The sequence below is a fragment of the Chelmon rostratus genome, chromosome 6 (assembly GCF_017976325.1).
Source record: "Chelmon rostratus isolate fCheRos1 chromosome 6, fCheRos1.pri, whole genome shotgun sequence".
NCBI classification, from domain to species: Eukaryota; Metazoa; Chordata; class Actinopteri; order Chaetodontiformes; family Chaetodontidae; genus Chelmon; species Chelmon rostratus.
The window spans coordinates 23,966,474-23,987,004 of record NC_055663.1 but is presented as its reverse complement, the minus strand read 5'-3'; the positions used below and the strand labels follow the sequence as shown (position 1 = coordinate 23,987,004).

The window sequence follows — 20,531 nt, the reverse complement described above, 5'->3', positions numbered from 1 at the left end:
CACAAATTTTAACACAATTTCTAGAAAATCTGCAAAGAAAATACAAATTTATCCACTACTGTTATGAGAACACTAGGAGGTGGTTCATTATTATACCACTACAGAAGAAGAGAGTGTCAGTCAAACCTCAAATTGTGGGAGAAAATGTAAAAAAACATGAGAGTAGTACCAATTTGCTAAAATGTCGAAGCGTTTCCTTAAAGCAGCTGTCCACTACTGAAAATGTGAGCGGATCCATTAATGCTATTTCTTTGCTGCAAAAATGTAAATTCTTTTGTGTGTTCTGAAGAGCTTCTGAAAAAGTAGATTTCTCCAGTGTGAGATGAATAAAGTCCATCAAATCTAATCTAATCTGCCTCTGCTACATCGATTTTGATGTTTTAATGGGGAATAGTGATGCAGTACAGTGTTATTACTTGGCAAGACTTTGATCACTAATAGGGCTGCAACTAACTGTTCTATTTATTGTCAGTTAATCTGTCGCTGATTTTCACAATTGCTCAATAAATCGTTCTGTCCATAAAATGTCAAAAAAGTGGTGAAAAGTGCTCTTCACAGTTTCCTGGAACCCAAAGTGACGTCTTCAGTTTGCTTCTTTTGTCCAACCAACAATCCAAAGACTCTTCATTTACAGCAATAAATGACAAAGAAAAGCAGCAAATCATGACATTTAAGAAGCTTTAACCAGCAAATGTTTGATATTCTTGCTTGAAAAATGATTAAAATGATGAATCGTTTGGCAAAATAGTTGTCGATTCATTTTGTTTTGATCAGCTAATCATTTAATCATTGCAGCTCTAATCGCTAGTAAACTATTTTAACAGTTTGGCCTTTAATTCTGAAATAAGTGGCTTCCAGCTGCTTCCAGCTTCCCCACACAGCATCCAGAAAATTTGTTACTCAGGGTGAACAGGTCCAACCAGGTCTTGAAATGAACTAAAAAGGAGTCAATTTACAACAACAGTAAACCACAGCCAAGAAAGAACATCAAAGACACAACTGTTTCAGGCAAATGTGCATGAATGTTCTGCCTGTTGCTGCTTGTTAACTATTTTGCTGGAGGCTGAGGTGGAGGCGTGGCAGCTGCAGAGAAAACTGACACCTTCTCCGGTTGCACGCTGTATTCAGGCACGACTCTAAAACAACAACAGGTACTGAAATCATCGCTTAATATTCAAAATCATTCAAAAAAGATCGGCCCCGTCTGAAAAACTGTTTTCCAGGTGAGCCAAATATTTACCAATATCCTCGAAAAACTTCTTCCATAATGCTGAATTGATGCTGTTAAGTGTTATCAGATGGTCGCAGCAATACTTCTTAGCAGAAGTAACTAATTTTTGCTACAAATTCCCATTATCTTCTTCTGCTTATTTACTATGTCAAGAAGGAGGAAGGTTATCTATCACAAGACTTACACATCAGAGGATTTCTTTTAATCACATAGAAATATTTAGAATTCTGATCTAAATCCAGTTTGTCAGCAGCTTAAGTGTAACTTCTTTAACACATCACAAATGTTGATCAACCTGTTCAACAGCTCAACTCTAAATAGACAATTCACGCTGGACGAGTCATGTCTGATTCTTTATTATAATTTCAATGTAAACAAGATACAAAAGTACATATACGTCAACTTTAAAAACATTTGTTTACACTGAACAACTGCTTCCACACCCCAGTCAGATTGTGTTTGACCTCATTTTAATTCCTATAAATACATGTACGAAATGTCTTCCATATTGTTTTGTCCCACTTCCATCGAGTCTGTAGCAACTGTGACCAAAATATATGCAATAATATCTTCAAAAAACTAAACCCCATCCCTCCTTGGATTTCAAGTCATCTTCCACACTCCCATACGTCTCCTTTATTTTGAAAACAGACTAGAGTTTTGCCAAAAAGGAATAAAAGACAGGTTTGCATGCACATCTTCATTAAAAACTGTTTCGCTGCTTAAACTAACACCTGCTAACACGTAGACTGAGTGACCACTTCTGCAAACAGACCTACATTTCAAGATGCCTTTTGAGTGTTTGGCCTCAATATGAGCTTCTCAAAGGGCTGTAATAAGGCTGAGCACCACAGGAGTATGGGAACAACAAAGCCGGGGTCTCGGGTTTAAATCCCATGAGGTCTACTGATATTGGACAAAAGAATCCACCAAGTGACCTACTTCAGGCTGTTTTCCTTCTGCATCATGCAAGTGTACGCTGTCGTGGTCTATCTGACTGTACTGCATATTCTAAATCTGACAAACTCTCAATTCAGTCATCTATAGAAGTAGCAGGGTCGGGCACAGCGAGGGTGGGGGCGGTGAAGCTGACCCGGACGTCTCGGGGGTAAAAACCCTGAAGAACCCCGTCCACAACGACATCTGGGAGATCTGCAACACAGAGCTCAGGTTTAACTGTGTGAACGTCGTCGCCATGCTTTTGGATATGGGAAAGTCCAAAGTCAGCAGCCGTTTGCAGCACAGAAGAAGTCGGTTCTTCCCTACCTGTGTTGCAGTCTGACAGGTAAGGATCCTGAAAAAATCCCAACACTCGCTGATGTGGAAACTGATAACTGAGGAAACAAAAGCAAAACGCGACTCATTAGCCTCGTGCAACGATAATACAAAACACATTTGTCTGTAAGTAAAACTGCACTGGTGCAGCATATCAGTCAGCTGTTTCTGTTTGAATGTGTCACAAACATAAGGAGGTTGTGACACAGATCCAAACCCGTCCTTTAGGGGGCGCAACAGAGTCAGTCCAGAGAGGTTTGTAACATTTCTGCATTAAAATATAATAGCAACTAGACTGATGTTATATATTTTGTTGAGTTGTGCTCTTACATTATTCCAAATGTTTCCAACAATGTTCAAACTTGGTAAAATCTGTGATTTTCGAGTTTCATTTGTTCGTCTGTCAGCGCCGTCATTTCTCCTTTACCCCCTCTAGCTGTTGCTTGCAGGGAAAAACACCAGATGATACGTCAGAGAGCGGGGACGGACGTCTGTGAACGTGACTTAACATGAATAAAACTTTAATACATGACCACATTTCTGCGTGAGTCACGTCTGATAGATTTCCATCAGCAATATCGGCTGTTTAACGATGAAGACAACAACTCCCATGATCCCACGCTGCTTCACGACATCATCAAATTACGTCTTTTGGTGCCATTGTTTCGACTGAGGGCCCTCTAGTGGCAGAAATTACACACTGAGCCTTTAAACGCGACACGCACTGACCTTTTTGCGCAGCTTCATGTTATTTCATCAGAGATTAACGTGTACAGACAGAAGAAGTCAACAGGTGCGGTAGACGCTGCTAGCATGAAAAAACAATACGTGCAGGTGTTTTGACTCGTGTTGCTCTTGACAGTGATTTTATTCTAGTTCTAGTGCTGCAGAGAGAGGAAGAAAGTGGAGGCAGCATGGAGTCATCTCACAGTACATAGACTGAACTACACAGAGAAATGGGAAATAAAGGTCTCACCTGTAATCCTGACTGTCCAATTCATCAAGCGATCTGAAATCAGAGCACATAACTATTACACATTCCCTGCAAGGACGCCGCCAGAATGAAGGTTAACATAGGGCGTGTGTTTACAAATCTAAACACTCAAAACTACACTGTGATACAGGAAGTAGTTTTCCTTTGTTTATAAAGTCACAGTAGTTTTTTATAAAGAGGATAATCCAACTGGCCCACATACTACAGGACGCGACTGTTTGTGATTAGTGTTAAAGTAGCCTGGACTGCTCCGTCACATATCTGCACATTCTCATCATTTGTTGTCAGCAGCTCTAACCCACCACTGTGAGAAATGTGTTCAAAGTTTTATTATGTTGCTGCATTGCCCCCAATCCAAAAATAGAGGACCTAAGTATAGCAACATGTCCGACATCTGTGGGTGCAGTCAGAGGAGTCCGGGCTGAAGGACTTACTCCACGCTGCTGATCTTGTTCCCTGTGTGAAAGTGTTTCACGTGGAGGAAGTCCAGCAGCACCTGCGGCACGTCCTCATTCTGATAGATGATCTCCTGGCCAACAGAGGACAAAATCAAACTTGTAAAACTGTGTTTTTGGTTAATAAACATCTGACATCTGGCTTGTCAAGCAAGATGGCAAAACTTATGAAGAGTTAATCGAGTGGAAAAACACAAAAGACATTTTCAATATTCTGGACGTCAGTGAAAATCGTTGGTTAACATTAAAGTCAAATACTTCTAAAAGTTGTTTTGTGTAGTTACGCTCATCAAACCACAACATGACCATGTGGCTCATTAAGGTATTCAGTAGTTGCTTTGATTCTGATATTGATATGATAATATTGTGATGTTTGTAGATCAGTTACACCGGTTTTACTTTCCTGTCCCTTCGTGATTCTAAACTTTTGACAGCCAAGGCGCTACATGCTCAGGTTTCCCTGTATTTACAGGAGACGCTGTGCCCTCACCTGGAGGATGACACTAGTAAAACCTGTTGGTGGATGTGATTCTCCTCCTCCACAACACCCGTTTTGAACAAAGCATCACGATCCTACCTGTACAAAGTTCTACTCTGGACGAGTGGATGAGTCTACCAGCCAAGTTCAACTACTAATAGCCGTCGCATTAGTGATTTTGTGTTTGTTGCCTTTCATAAGTCCTTTGTCTCCATTTGCTTTAATCAGTGTCAGGAGGGCTCTGTTGCAGTCTGAAAGGCGCAGGTATGGGACGGGTTTGGGTTTCATTGTGCAGAACTCCACCTCTAAAGTCTTCAAATGGGGACTTCTGGTTGTTCCAAGGTCAAAGCTAAAAACTGAAGTTGAGTTGAATTTTGCCAAATCAACTTTTACTTTGTATTTTAATCACTTATTTCTCTTTCTTTTCCATATTGTCCTCTCTTTCTTTGATCTTCTTCTTTTAACGTTTCCTATTCCCGTAAAGCACCTCTTAACTTCTGTTTTATATGAATGAAGTTTGGTTGCTTGTTCAGAGAAGTCAAAAATCACTGTCAGCTGCACACTATCACTCTCTTCACAACACAAAGTGAGCAGAGGCTTGCTGCTGAATATCTGGCTGAATCCTACTTGTGAGAGCCTGAAGAAGCTGCCACCTCACTGGGCGAACACCTGGACGTGTTACCTGGACGTAGTCCTCCAGCTCCTGCCTCCTCTGCTCCAGAGGTTTGGTCCTCAGATGGGGGTTCCTTTTGCTCGGGAAATCTGGAGTCTGGATGATCTTCCTGAGCTGCAGATTTAAAAACATGAACCTTTGAATCCTCTGTTGTGAAGCAGTGGAGTTTTTTTATGAATGGATCCCCTGTTTCGCACATGTGAGCACAACTCACATCTTGCCGTTGTACGAGGAAAACGCAGCAACAAAGGGAGAGAAGAAGAAGAAGAAGAAGAAGAAGTGTGGACAGAAACAAAACACAATTCAACATATCTCAAACATTTTGCAAAGAGGATCCACTGCTACCTCAAGTTTTTGTATGCTTACATACAACACTGATATTTCAAATACTGTACATATCTTGAGTGCATGTGTGTGTACATACATGTATTTACTTCACTGTATATCTTCCTTTCAAACATGCTCTAGTTTTCCTTTTTCATTTCTTCCTCTAGTCACTGCTTCTAGCCTAATTTATGTTCTTATTCTATTCTAATTTAAAATATTTGAATATCTGTTTATTATCTGTTTTCAAATATTATGTAAAAAAAGGTGTTCACTTCCAAAGAGCCCTGTAAATACACATATTTACAAATGCAACAGACCGTCAAAGTGTCTTATTTTATGCTTATACATCTAATAGCTTCACACGCAGTGCTGCATGCAATACACACAACTTCCACACACGTACTTTTCTGTGGAGAGTCTGGAATTCGCTGCTTCTTCTGAGCACGAAATGTTTCCTCCCGTTAAACAAGACTTCAACTCTGAAGAGCTGCAAACAGAAGACAGGAGGAGACACACACACAGGATTAATTCTGTCATTGAGTTGGATCATTTTAAGTCCAGAGGTGTGTTACTCTTTTTAAGATGGCGATGAAAATAAACCCAATATATTTTTATTCATCCTCTCTAAAGAAACAACATCCCATCAAAAGTGAGGACAGACATTTGGCGACAATCAAATATATTAGCTGACTATGAATGCAATAAAAAAGTTACAGATTTCTCTTTAAATACCACATTACAAGTTTATACTTCTGCTGTTTAGATTTCTTTTTGTAAAAATGAAGTCATTTTAAATTAAGGATTTAGGACTTATATCAACTCTTGAGATTCTTAAAATCATATTTTGTGATTCTGGGATCCTTTTGAACCTCCGTGTTTCCTCAGACGCTCTCATTTCTCCAGCAGGAGGAGTCACAGAGCTTCAGATTTCGTTCTCAGGAAACTACGTGAGCAGTGGGTTATACACAACAATGACATTCATGTTCCTGTAATGTCGTCTCACCACTGAAACTTTAGCACATATCTTATTCATCTCTCACTGTATAAACAAGATGCATACTACTGTTCACCATGTCTGTGGGTTTACATGAGCCTTTCTGCTTTCTGGACTCTGGATTTCCATAAACAGATCCCAGCTTTATACACTTTTACAATAACATTTGGGATTTTCTCTACGTCGTGGGTAAGCTGGAGCAAATTCCTCAGGCCGGTGTCCATTTTAAAATGGATGTGTGAATGTAGTTTATTACAAATTCACAACTAGGTGACTCTACTCTGGGTGTTTGACTCGAGTCACTTCAGCCTCCTGCATTTAACAGAGCTTCAAATGGCAGAAAACTTCAGTCACATGTAAACAGAGCTTTAAACTGAGACAGAACTTGAGTTCATTTAACCCCTTTTTTTCCTTTTCAGGCTAAGATTTCACTTACATATGATCACTTTACCACATATGCCGCATTATTAAAAATCAAACCACCCGACATTAATTATAGTTAAAATTAGCTCCAGCCGCACGAACCACAACAGTAAAATGCTGCTTCCACATTAATTATCAGCAGTAATTAATACAATAATATATAACAATAAGAATCACAGGGATGCAACAAGTACTCTAACTGTTGATTCTTTAACTACATTGTGCTGATAATACTTGTGTTTTTTCAGTTTTGTTAGACTTTGCATGCAGGACTTTAACCTGGAATTGAGCAACTGCTGTACTGGTACTTTTACTTAAGTCCAAGAATACTTGTTCCAGCTCATGGTTTCCTCCTCCTGGAGGTGTGTGAGCGTAACTGAGGTCATGCAAGAACAAACACAGTTAAGATAAAGTACATTTTACTTTTCAGTGGTAGAAAGTATGCAAGTTTTTGAAGTACTCCACTATGTTTCAGTGGAAAATACTGTACTCCTTTACTTCTTTACTCCATTACTCTTTAAGATTTTACACACTAAATGATTGACGTCTTGTTAAAATCTTATATTCAGTAATTCTGCATGAATGCTGTTGATGTTTCTGCACCTTTAATTCCAGTCTGAATGCAGGACTTGTGCTCGTAATGGAGCGTTGAGTGTTGCTGCTACCTTTTCCTTATTAGATCACCTGAATCCACCGTTGTTACTCATGCTGAATTAAATCCAAATGCCAGACTCCGTTGTTTTATTGACGGTTTTAAGGGTTTTGAGTAGTTTGTTGCACCTCTGGACAGAAATGGGAGAAAGCCTGAGCTGAAGTCACTTTCACTCTTGCTGCAGGTTACCTGGCTCACCTGGCGCCGCAGCTCACCTTTACCACCAGACTGTAAACACGCGGTGTAAAACCAGAGTAAAAGTGATCACGGAAGAATAATAAGTTGAAATGTGTTCACGCTGCTGATACAAGTAAAATAAAAGAATTTCGACTGAAAACAGATAAAAGCTCTCACCTTTTTGGACTTTCCCGACTCATCCACTTCCCTCTCCATCGACGGTATCGACACTTCAATCATCGGGAAATCCACCTCCAACACCATCGGACTGAATAAACTGTCTGCGATTGACTTTGCACAACTGGTTACTAACTGAAAGGCAGCTTCACGCCGGTTTCTCTGCGTCCAGGAACTAATAAAAGCCTCGTCCGCCCGCCTGCGGTCGCTTTTCCTCTGCGCTCCACCTACACACTAATTGGACAAACCCAGCGCGAGGCGCATCCAGCAGCGTTAAAGGTGCAGCCCAGCATTTAGGAGTGAAGGTCCACGAGGTCACAGCTGGACGCGCACAGCTGGAGCTTGTCAGTGGGCGGGGAGCACGGTGCCAGTCTGAAGGTCTAACGGGACTGTGATGCCGGCTGGGATCCACATGGACTGAAGCTTCACAGCTTTATGTGTAAACACATGCGACATGATTTTAAACTTGTACTCATGTGCAGGGCCAGAGCCGGGATCTTTACACTTTTCACTTTTCTCTGGTCTATAAATGTTAGACAGCTTCTCAACATGAGCCAGGTCAAAAGTAGTTTACTAGAAATATTATTTCTGTACAGAAAAGTCATTGCAAGAACAAAGTACGCCTGACATATCCTTTTAAACAGTGTACTTCTGACTAATGTCATGAAGTTCTACTTAAATGTTATTAAACATACTTATTCTTCAATACTTGAAGTGGTATTTCAAAGTATGTATACAAAGTCTACTTTAATGTAAGTGTATTAGAAATTGTACTTGAGTATACTTTTAAAAAGTGTATTTTCAAGAAATACATTATACACTGTGAGAATGCTTAAATTCAGTGTACTTTAATTTCACTTCACTTTTCAGTATGTTTCCACCATATTGGTGATATATTACAATTGTACTGCAGGTGTGTTTTAAATAATGATTTTCACAGGTGGACTTCAGTACACTTAGTTTGTAAAAAGTTGTGCTACTTTAGCAACTAATTACACTTCAAGTATACTCAAGTATGACTCAAGGACTACTTGAGTATACCCAAGTATGCTTAAAGGTGACAAAAATAGTAGAGTTTAAGTATAATATTTTCACCTGGGGAGGGTCTCCTTTTGGCTCTGTTTCAGTCTCCACCAACTCCACCAAACACTAGCCTACAATATGCTCACCTGCTAGTCGCTAATGTCATCTGCTCATTGGGTTCATCAGAGCTTTTTTCTGAAAACTGCTGAACCAAAACAATAAAGTTTTGAGCTGCAATATAACATATTCATTTACAGCAGTTTTAAATATATGTTTTTAACTGTAGAACATAAAGTACAGAGGATCAGTGTCCTCAATGGTAGATGTGGCCAAGCTCATTAAAAGCAATAAAAACAGGCAAATACAAATACTCAATTAAAAGTTATGCATTCTGAATTGAAGTTTTCGCAGTAAAACTTGTACAGTGGCATCATCAGTAAAATGAGGCCTAATATTGTGAAAAATACTCCCTCTCAGAGTGTTGAACCATTTATTGGCTGCATTTTAATGTTGTAAGATAAGATAAAACCTTATTAATGTTGGTTGTAGGTGGTCCAGATGTGTCTAACCACTTAATACTGAGGAGTAATTTAAACAGTGGACCATATTTTAGAAGCTCATCTCATGTTTTGAATGTAAAATCTAAATCTGCAAAATATGATGAAGAACCACCAACTGAAAATGATAACACAAGTTCACATGACGCACAGGCATCTGAATGGCCTAAATACTCCTCTTCTAACACTTAGACTGCCAACTGTCTACCTCACCCATCTACTGACACAGAAATGAATAATGTAGAGAGTCAACTAATGAAAAGAAGAAATCAAAAATGGACAAAATCATCTCAACTAAAGGTCTGCTTACTAGTTTTTGCTGTGTAGTGTAACGAATGAATAAACTGAAGGCCACAGGGTTTAAAACTGGCAGACTTCACAAATGTCACCTCACTTTCAAATCCAGGTTCACTTCCTACTGTGCCTGAAACACAAAGTAAAAGAAAAACAAGCAGGGACAAAAAGGGATGTAAACCCAGACCACATAACTCTGCACTCACATCCTCTCAGACCGACTGCAACAATACTCTGCCATTTTTCCTCTTTCACCGTTTAAACACTATGTACAGCTCATTTTCCATGTGTTGATCTGAACCAGAATCACATGCTCTGCCTGTGACCTGCCGTCACAGGATTTCTATCCTCCCGTCCGTGTTGTTGTTCACTGTGTTTTAATTTAAGCAGACAGAAGAGCTTACTTAAGCAGCTCTATGTGGGGATGCGTGACCTTACAGAGTCATAGATCACAGCGGGGTAAAAATATAACAGCGATTTTGCGTCATGCCACGTTTTACGACAGCTCGTGTGGACCCTTGCCCTGCTGGTGAACACTCATTGTGTCTGAAGTCACAGTGTCAGCAGATCCATGCCGTACACATGAACAAAAGGGAAGTTCGTCTTGGTTTTGTGGCTGCACTTGTTTGACAACTGAAGTCTCATCAGTTTCTACCCTGAACGTAACTTATCAACAATTAAAATAAGTCATTTTTCATGTTGGATTGGACTGAAATACCCAGGTCTCATCCGAAATATTGTATTTTAGGCTGCCTTGACTTTAGCTTTGTCTATCTTACAGAATATTTCAGCGGATTCAGAAAGGGTTTAAAGGGATTTATAGGACAATAAGAATTTCACATAAAGGACTGAATTCTTCTAATCTATGAGGTTTTCATTGTGACATCTGCAAGTTAGTGAATGTTTTGGCTAACACACTGGGCACAGAAGTTTCTTTCAGTACCATACTTGACTATAAACATATCCATTTTGGAGTGGTGGTTACTGGTGTCAGGTTTAGTCAGGTCAGAAACAAGGTCATCTTTATTTAAAGGAATAGTTCAACAATGTTGAACTGGCTCTCTTGCTGATGCTTAGATAAGAAGATGCTACTCTCAAGTCTGCCCTTTAATATAAACCTACAGCCGGGAGATGTAAAAACTGTAAGCAGGGGGAAACTGCTAGCATGGCACTGCGTCACTGTGACCAAGCAAGAAAGTCTGGCACATAAAAACCACTCAAGTAGAACCACAGCTTGCTTGTAGAGGTGCTAGTAGGCTTTGTTTTTTATGTTTGGACAGAAGTCTGCAGCTGATTCCTCAAGTTTGCAGGCTTCATGCTAAGATAAGATAACTGGCTGCTTGCTGTAGCATGATATTTAAAGGACATATGGTAGCGATCTCAAAAAACATCAAACTTTACCTCCCCCTGTTGTTCTCCTCCCTGACTTGCAGTAGTCCTCATTGTGTCCCACCTTCGGTCATCACCTGACTGCACCAGGCCTAATCAGCTCCCCAGAGTCAATACAGGCCACTTTGTCTCAGATTCCTGCCAGATTTCTAGTTTCTACATATATTCAGATGATGTCAAATGTTCAGTTTTTCACACATAAAGTCATTCAGGGAATTTCAATAACTTCAACTTGTTTAAAAACAGCAGCAAACTATGGTGGCAATTCTCTCTGTTTTTTGCTAATTCTTTCTGAAGGTGTAATTTAATCTTGTGAACCAGATGTATGAGAAGGACATTTTTTGGTATTTGAACTCCCTCTTCTGAAACTCTTTTCGGGGGAATGTGAAAGCAAGTCACAACAGCTTTACACACTGGAGTTTGTCATTTATAGACATACCAGGCAGGCTGGGGAGCGTGATGCAATTTGTCGGAGCCAGTGCGTGAATGAAAGGAAGCACTGTCATCCAGAATAACTGTGTTAGCTGACGCATTCTTGAGTCCAGCACACAGTTCAACTGTGATGTTTACTGCTACGAACTGGCACTCAGTGGTTCATCCACATATACAACTCCTCATACAGAGGAACAACATGACTACATCACTGTACGTCATGGAAAAATGCTGCTTATTTTTAGTGTAGACAACTGTTGATGTTCAGCTTTTCAAGTCTAAAGCCTCCTGGAAAGTGCAGAGTGAATGATGTCTTCCAAACTGTCCACCTGAAAAGAAAGCAAGAATAAACACTCTGTAATATCGAGCCCGTTCTCAATAATTGTCCCAGATCATGCCTGTAACTACTTTCTGCTTTGCTGTAAAAGAACTTGTGTGTTCAGCAGTCCTCCTTGATATAAAGAAAAAAAATCCATGAAAATAGCCATGTGCTTATCTATTTAAAGTATTTTGCAACAGGCTGCATGTAGAATATCAAAATGCCACCTCAGTTTTACCTGCTGGCCTTCTCCCACATTGAGATTCTTGAGCTGGTAGACTGTCACTTGCCCATCAGTGTCCCCTAAAAAGACACAGTCTGTCCCTCTGGCAAACAGCAGGGATGTGAACTTCACTCCAGGACTAGCATGGTGCACAATGGTTGGGCACAAGCTAAAAGGAGTGGTTTGTATTTAGTGGACACTGGATTATTTCTGGCTCATGTTTCAAATCAGACACACAGGTGTTAATCTGACTCACATGCTTGAATTCAGGTCCCAGGTCTCCACCTGTCCTCCTTTAACGGCTGCAAATATTGCGGACCAGTTTGGGGACCATCTGACGGCATACACAGCCTTCTGGGTGGATGTGAAGCTCAACACAGGGGTCAAGTGGTCTTCCTTCCACAGCTGGATGGTCCAGTCGGAGGAGCAGCTCAGGAACACATCAGAACAAAATGGAGACCATTCAATGTGGTTCACATGGCACTGAAAGAGAACAAAATGTGATATGGAGTGAATATATTGTCTGTATTTTTACTTTTTTCAATTTCAGTAGTGGATCAGGTTGTAAATGGGTAGCAGCATCACTGAAGTCAACACAATGAATTGTGGTTTGGTCATGACATGTTATTCGTGACTTTATCGGTTACTTTTAGGTGAATGCAGTATTTCTGCTTATGGGAACGCATAGAAATGATGATCATATTTTTGCCCACAGAAAGTTTAATGAGGAAGTGAATCTGTAAGTCAGAAGAACCCAAACTACGTTTTGCTGGTTTGTTAGTTAGCTGGCTATCCCACTATGCCTGCTTTGAGAAACAGGCCTCCAGCCCTTTGTGCTATACACAGTATGCTGAAAACCACTTTTATCATAGAGGTAATGGAATGTACTGTCATCTGTCATGTGTGCATTTTCAGATTTGAATCAAAAGTTTTATCAACAAAGACTTACAAAGTGTTTCTCGTAAGTTTCCAGAAAATGGTGATTGTTGGAGTAGGCGCACTTGTGGATGAGGCCCTTCCATGTGCCAGTGAGATAGATAGAGGGATTCTACAGGATGAGAGCAATCCAGAAGAAATATGTGATGTATTTTGAGTCAAAGTCATTAAAACATACATCCTGAGCTGTTCATCTTAAAACGTTAAATTGTCTCTATTAATAGATAATAGATCAGATAAAGAAACAGCTCCGCACGCAGGTGCAACATTTATTTTTCCCACAGTTAAAACTAGGCCAGGATCTATATGATTTCTGTGGTCAACTTACTGTTGGATGGGAAACAATACAAAGAGCAGGATTCACTGCTGGCAGAAAACATTTCCCAATCCTTATTCCTTCAACCTCCTTGCCCCTGTCTTTCTTTAACTCCATCAGGACTAAGAACACACAATTTTAGAAAAGATACAGATATTCAGATTATTGTAAATCTTGTCTATAATAACTGTTAAAGCACAACTAAATTTAGCAGTATTTTGTCTTGCCAAATGCCTTTAAAATTCCAAAAAGGTAAAAAAAATGTTATAATATTTTGTAAAATTCATCGGACAGGTTATGATATGAAGTCAGAGAGCTAGTGATAGAACTGATACAGAGCTTTGTGGTTTTCAAAGCAAACAAAACTAACGAAAATAAAATCTGAAATGGTATTGTGACAAAAAACATTTCAGAATGGTTACATCAATTGGTGACAATGTCACTGTATATGTCTTAATCTACGACATTCACTCTTAAAGACCGTTTTTTATCATACTGTATGTGTTATCCTATTTTCACACTGTTGCCACCAAAGCCGGACTACAATACCTATGCACTCGAGACCTTTGCCGCAGGGGAACCACCTGGCAATCCTGCCATCTTCCGACACAGAGGTGAGTCTCTCTAACCTCTCCTCCCCTGGTAAACTCATCTCTTGTTTGGTCCAAATGACCTGCCACACTGGACCCTGGTGCTTTTTGGAACACTCACTATCAAACAACAATATTAGAAAAGCTAACAGAAAAAGGGTTCCGTGCAGTCGTAGCTCTTTTCTTTTTAACGTGTGGTCTAAGCGTTCATTTCCATGCTCCAAAGTCCACACAAAACATACACACAGTCTTTACCTGCTGTTGGAGATGCATGTCCCATTCTGACTCTGTATACTGTAGATGGCTATAGTGCCATCCCACATCCCCACAGCGAGGTGGCCGGGGTTGTTGGCTGAGAAATCCAGGGATGTTATACAGCTATGAGTGTGGATGACACGGTCTGGCCACTGCACAGAGGACACATTTAGAATCACTGTCACTCCCAAAGGAACTCAATTGGTAAATAGACTACATTTACATAGCACTCTACAGTTTGCTTCTACAGATGATGGCTGAATGGAAAAAACTGAATAAATATACCGTAGGGTTTTTGAGGGACCAGCAGCAGATCAGACCTGGTGTCTGGATGCTGCAGTCACCATAGCCCACTGCCAGGATGTCCTTACAGGGAGTAGAGAGCACAAACAGAGAGGTGTAAGTGGGAGACATTTGACCAATACAGCACAAGAAGCATCCATTCAACTTTTTAAACAAAGACTAGTAGAACCATTAAAAGTAAACGTTTGCCGATTATAATCCTAAGTGGTAACTCCTGCTATTTTGAAAACCTTTAATTTGCCTTTCATTTTAACATAACATGTTTCACACAGTCTATTCTTGTCGTGGTTGTTAAAGTATGGTTAAGTGCAAACTGCAGATATATTAACATTATTAAGATTTGGACTGAATGTTGCATATGAAGAGGGAAGGCAGTTAAATGGGAATCGAGGATTTCAGCTTTTGCAAACACAAAATGACAATGATGCTGGTGTGCAGAATTTGTTCTGCTCTTCACTGACAGCAGTTCTGCTCTTTGATTTTCAGCGTGTGTTACCAGGCTCTTCTTGTTCCAGGCCATGCTGGTAATGTTGCGTCCTTTGGTGAGCTCACAACTGAAAGCCCAGAGACGTTCCAGAGTTGGAGCTGAAGAGCCCTCGTCACCCTCCTCGCTCTGTTCCTCAGTCGCAGGCTTCACTGTGCTTTCAGGGTCTTTCACAACAACATTACTACACTATGTACAGCAGGCATCTCAAACCGGTTCCATAAAGGGCCGCGTGGCTGCAGGTTTTCATTCCAACCCAGGAGGAGCACATCAGGCCAACCAATCAACATCAAGGGATCACTTAGTTATCAGCTGATTAATTGATTCCAGCCTGGTGTGTTCCTCCTTGGTTGGAATGAAAACTTGCAGCCACGCGGCCCTTTATGGAAACGGTTTGAGATGCCTGATATACAGCATTTATTTAAACACACTTAGATTTTATAACTGGTCAAGTGTTGAAGTAGAAGCAGAATGGACAAAGGTACCGAGTTTAAGTCCACATGTTGGTGCACCTGCTCCAACAATATGAGAAAGCAGTGAAAACCTGAGTTTACCTTCGAGTACGGGCAGCTGTCGATAAGCAGCCAGCTTGGGCTGAAAGATGTTTGCCACGATGCTCCTCTCCATCACTAACAAACTGTGTTGGAATGACTCTGACAACATGATCAGCTGTGGGTCGGCCTCAGTATTGAAACTGTCCCTACACATTTCCATTTTTAATGGTGAAACCATGGCACTGCCTGAGGAAATGAAATCTGAGAAAACATGCCTGCTATTATAAAACTAGCCTGAACACCAAAATCTTTTTTAATCTGTCAGAATATATATAGGGTATAATACTAGATATATATATGGCTTAAGAACCAACATGATTGTAAATTGCTAGACTTCTCCTGTCCCAAGCACTTGCTGGGACAAAGAGTTGAACATCAACAGAGTCAGTATTCTCTCAGGTACTATTACCTGTGCCAACTGTGCTGCTCATGCTGCTGCTCTTCTTTGTGGACGTCTCTTGGCCGTTGCTGGTGTTCACAGTGCTCTCTAGATAGTCAGCCTTCTCACTTTCAGGGGTTTCATTTTGAACACTGAAAGAGTCATAAATGTCCCAGATAGTAGCAATCGTGCCTGTAGACAAGAGAGAATTGCAAATAACTGGCCACTTTGAAAAACACTTCTAACCCTGCACCAAAGTCTCAGTTCTTTCTAGACACTGTAGCAGCCAACAGCAAATCAACTGACTGTCACATTCATCTGAGGAGCTTCCTTTTACTAAAACATCTCCATGTGACATCAGCTTGAAATCAGTCAGCAAACTAAGCTACTGTCTTTTGAAACTTTTGGACTTTTTAGAAGTTTGGACTTTGAAATAGTGTCATTTTTTGAACCAGTGTATTACAGCCAGGTTTACATGTGTTTAATTATCGATGAGACTTCATTGATCAGACAAAACATTTGAGAAGTTTTGAGTAAACTAAAACAAAACAAAACAAAAAGTCCACTATTCCTTCAGAAATAAACATAACCAAAAATAGTACACAAAGAGGATAATTAAGCCTAACCTTTATCCACCATGACAATCTTGTCACTCTGGGTCTGTTTGTCTTTGAGTGCTCCATCGAATGTCTGCATTGATCGTACCATATACTTATTATCATTATCCATCTTTCTTTTCTTGCAAAGCTCAGCATAGTGGATGTTTCTCTCTCTGTAAGAAAAATGTGAAAATGTCAACAGCTTATTACAACCAAAGAAAAGTGCTACATATCACTGGCTAGCATGTTTTCAAAGAACATAAACTGACAAGCATCTTTAAACATACTGGACTGCAACATGTGACAGGCAGTTTCATGTCCCTGTTAAAGAGATAAAGTAACAATTCCTGTTGTCTAAATACCTTTTGTGCATTTCAGATTTCGCCTCATATTAAAAAAAAAAACCCCAACAAGCTGAGGACTTCACTCACTTAACAGCTTCCGCATCATCAGCATCTTCTGACACAATGGTGCTGGGTATATCCAGCAGTGAAATGGTGTCTGTCTCAGAGAGGCAGATGTCCACTACCTCATCCAACATCTCTTCTGTCACATGTTGTTTCAAACAAAAAAGAATATATTAATACTGAATACACATGTATAAAACACCACAAATGACTACCTACTGCAAAACTGTCGTTTTATCATTATGGGATGATGTAGATTTAATTGTTTACTGCTGCATATGGCAGTATTTTATTGCATATAGCAAAGTAACAATATATTGTCAATAAATTATTATACTATACACATCAAAGACTTAAAGTTTCAACAATAGAGGATATGATAGCCACCAGGAGGAAACAGTGATAACAATACACATAATGACAAAAATATATTTAAAGAAATAATAATTAAAAGAATAGTAACCAAATGGAGATGGGGGGGTTTTTGGTATGTCCAGTTTAGGATCACTATCCTCAGTCTCCTTAGTCAGTGACGCTTTGGAAAACAGCCTGGATGAGCTGCAAAACAATGTCATTACTGAGTCAGAGTACCTTTTTGTGGTCAGAAATGCATGTTATGTGTGTGTGTGTGTGTGTGTGTATATACATATATATACACATTGTCATATATATATGACAATTTCTGATAAACATTTCTGATAACTAGAAGTAATAGTTTTATATTGAAATTATTTACATTACCACCATCACTATCCTATTTATCAACAAATTAGGGTAGTGGATTTGTTCATACTCAATAGAGCAGGTGGTAAGGTAAACTTGCTTTACTCCCATCCATCAAATCGGGTGGTGTGGTGTATATGAATGTTACCATCTGGTACCTGGAAGAAGGCACATTAAAGATGGAAGTGGATTTTGAGTAGCCTGATCCTGAGCTGGAAAACACTTCATCCAGAAACAGTCTGGCTGGTTTGGAGTGCATAACTCCTGGCTCTGTGTCATGTAGTGGCAGAGGAGTGACGTCTTTGCCTTCGCTGTCAAACACCTGCAAAGATGAAAACACAGCAAGAATCGATTAAGCATTTACTTCATGACTGCCCCTCATCAAGTGCACTGTGGATAATTATACAGAATTGTATTTTCAATAATACTGAGCATTTTGTTATAATTGTAGGGAAAGAAATTAATTTCTTCTAAATTTCACATAGACAGAACAAATATTTTCTTCCCATATATGGCTTTTAGAATTTTATTTAGAATTTAACTCATACATGAGTTAATCAGACGTACAAAACACACACAAAAAAACATACATATATTGCTGTATTATGAACTTTTACTTCCAATTTATTGAGATCATATTTTCACTATTTGTGCTATTTCTATGATTTATTATTGCTTATGTGTTGATTTAAGGTTCGGAGGGTGACTAACTACAATACATCTAGCCAATGGTGGAAAAAACTAAATACACTTACTTAAATACAATTTTGACGTACTTGTACCTCACTTATAGTATTTCCATTTTATGACTTTATATTTCTACTCCACAACTACTAGGCAAATACGGTAGTTTTTATGTCATTACATTTATATCACAGCTTTTGTAGCAGGTTACTCTGCAGATTATATTATTTATATTGTTATTTATATATATATTATATATATATTTACAATATAATCAGAAAATAAATCTTGGTGTATTATCATATATCATATCCCAGCAGTATATAAAGTAGGTACAATTGACCCCACCTGTGCTAGGTGCAACATTAAAGTGATGCTCACATATGAATGCATCATTAATTTCAATCTAATATTATGCAATTTACTGTGTTATTTTGACATGGCTCATTCTGAAACAGTATTTTTTTTTACTATTGGTACTTTTCATGTATTTTGATGGTAATACTTCAGTAAGGTTCCTTTTACTCAAGTAAAATTTTGAATGCAGGTCTTTTACTTGTAACAGAGTACTTCAGCACTGTGGTATTGCTGATTTCAATCAGGTGAGTCAGTTTTGAGTACTCTTCCACCACTGCATTTAGCCTATTTATATTACACATACAGCCTTATACCTGAAGTGCTCTTCTGGGACATTGACTGGTGCGTCTTTCCAGACTGTTTCGGTTGCTGTCCCCACTCCAGATGGAAGTTATATGGCTTTGTGAATCTGTAAAGCTCGACCTTGAACTTCGACTGACGTGATGAATTCCTGGTATTGAATTTTTCTTTGAGCAAGAAGATCTGAGAGAAAGGAAAGTAACTGACCGTCAACATAACAGTTAGGTATATCCACCGCTATCTTAGGTAAGCTAACCAGTGTTTCTCCTCAGGGAAAACGGCCACAGTTCGCTAACAGGTAGCGTTAGCTAACTAAGCTAGCGTCACTTACTTTGAAAATGTTGAACTTACGAATTAAACACCAGACTAGTTTTCTTCTTTTTTTCCACAGGAATAGACATTTCTGTGGCCCGTGTGTCCTCTTTACAGTGAAAAAAAAACGCGTCTTTCATCAGCTAATTAGTAACTGTTTTTAACAGGAAGAATCTCCCCAACGGCCCAAAACTACCTTTACGCCAGGTTGCCATGGCAACATGATGTCCTCCTGTCAGTTACTGTCAGTGCTTGAAAACAGCTGGAGGTTGACGTTGGCTTCATGCAGGTTGGATTTTTGCTTTACAGCAACGTTTCCACAATTCTGAAAGTGACTTTGAGCTCTTGTAGCTCAGGTCTGTGAACACAGTTTTCTTAATATATGCTACACCGAGACTCTCTCATCCCAGGAAAAATAACCATTTCCCGTTTTAACAAACGGCTGCCAAAACGGCACCTTGAAATGTGGTTACCATTAATATGGGATGTGAAAATGCCTGTTGCTGCATGTTATGTATGAGTGAGGGAGGGTCTGCATGGGCACGGCTGAAGCAGATAGAGGATGATTGTATGTTGACTATTTCTCCACTAGGTGGCAGTAAGTGAGAGAGGTGCTTCAGCTATTATCATGGCCAACTACACTTCATTACAACTACTAGTAGTTTGCTACAACCACTACTACTATTGCTTCTAGTAATGCCTACAAGTGCAACAACTGCTGCCTGTGTGTCAAACACCATTTACATCCTTTCCTACTTATATATCTAGATAAATAAATAAATAAATAAATAATAATCCTAACCATGCAACCAACTTTTTTTTTTGTCATGGAATAACCTCAATGATATTAGCAAACATAATTTTCTCTTTATCTTTGTCCATGTATGTAGATAATTTGAGACTAAAAACAGGCTTTTAGTGTTAGATATTTTTAAGGGGATTATTCCATTGGTAAACAGTGTAATGAAAAGTACAGATGTTGGTATCATATGAAATGAATGCATGAATCGTTCCTAAAATCCCTACAAAGTCTTTTTATTTATGAGATGCCTACAAAATTGGCATGAAACTTTTATTTAATTGACATTTTCACCAGATCAACACTTTGTGACACAGAACATAACAGTACATAAGCCATCCCAAAATGGGAGAAAAGAGGGACAGAAAATAAAAATAAGAGATTAGTGAACTGATACTGATGTGAAAAAACTAGTACTTCCAAACTCGAATAAGTTTATT

The 20,531-nt window shown here is 39.3% G+C and overlaps 2 protein-coding genes across 2 annotated transcripts; both read right to left on the bottom strand.

The window, feature by feature from the left end:
- Positions 1 to 1,577: 1,577 nt before the first annotated feature.
- snx22 (sorting nexin 22) lies at positions 1,578 to 8,070 on the bottom strand. Its single transcript, XM_041939298.1, has 7 exons — positions 7,857 to 8,070; positions 5,837 to 5,920; positions 5,116 to 5,220; positions 3,935 to 4,029; positions 3,483 to 3,515; positions 2,498 to 2,565; positions 1,578 to 2,383 (listed from the first exon to the last, which is right to left on the bottom strand). Exons 1-7 carry the CDS (start codon positions 7,941 to 7,943, stop codon positions 2,265 to 2,267), a joined length of 591 nt encoding a protein of 196 aa, XP_041795232.1. The 5' UTR covers positions 7,944 to 8,070; the 3' UTR covers positions 1,578 to 2,264.
- Positions 8,071 to 11,829: 3,759 nt separating this feature from the next.
- On the bottom strand, positions 11,830 to 19,381 carry LOC121607754 (dynein intermediate chain 4, axonemal-like). The gene is made up of 16 exons (XM_041938699.1): positions 19,332 to 19,381; positions 18,995 to 19,163; positions 17,788 to 17,961; positions 16,941 to 17,068; positions 16,537 to 16,682; positions 15,965 to 16,102; positions 15,532 to 15,732; positions 14,990 to 15,144; positions 14,476 to 14,556; positions 14,191 to 14,342; positions 13,895 to 14,055; positions 13,358 to 13,467; positions 13,043 to 13,141; positions 12,350 to 12,576; positions 12,109 to 12,262; positions 11,830 to 11,880 (listed from the first exon to the last, which is right to left on the bottom strand). Exons 1-16 carry the CDS (start codon positions 19,379 to 19,381, stop codon positions 11,830 to 11,832), a joined length of 2,196 nt encoding a protein of 731 aa, XP_041794633.1.
- Between the last annotated feature and the right edge of the window lie 1,150 nt (positions 19,382 to 20,531).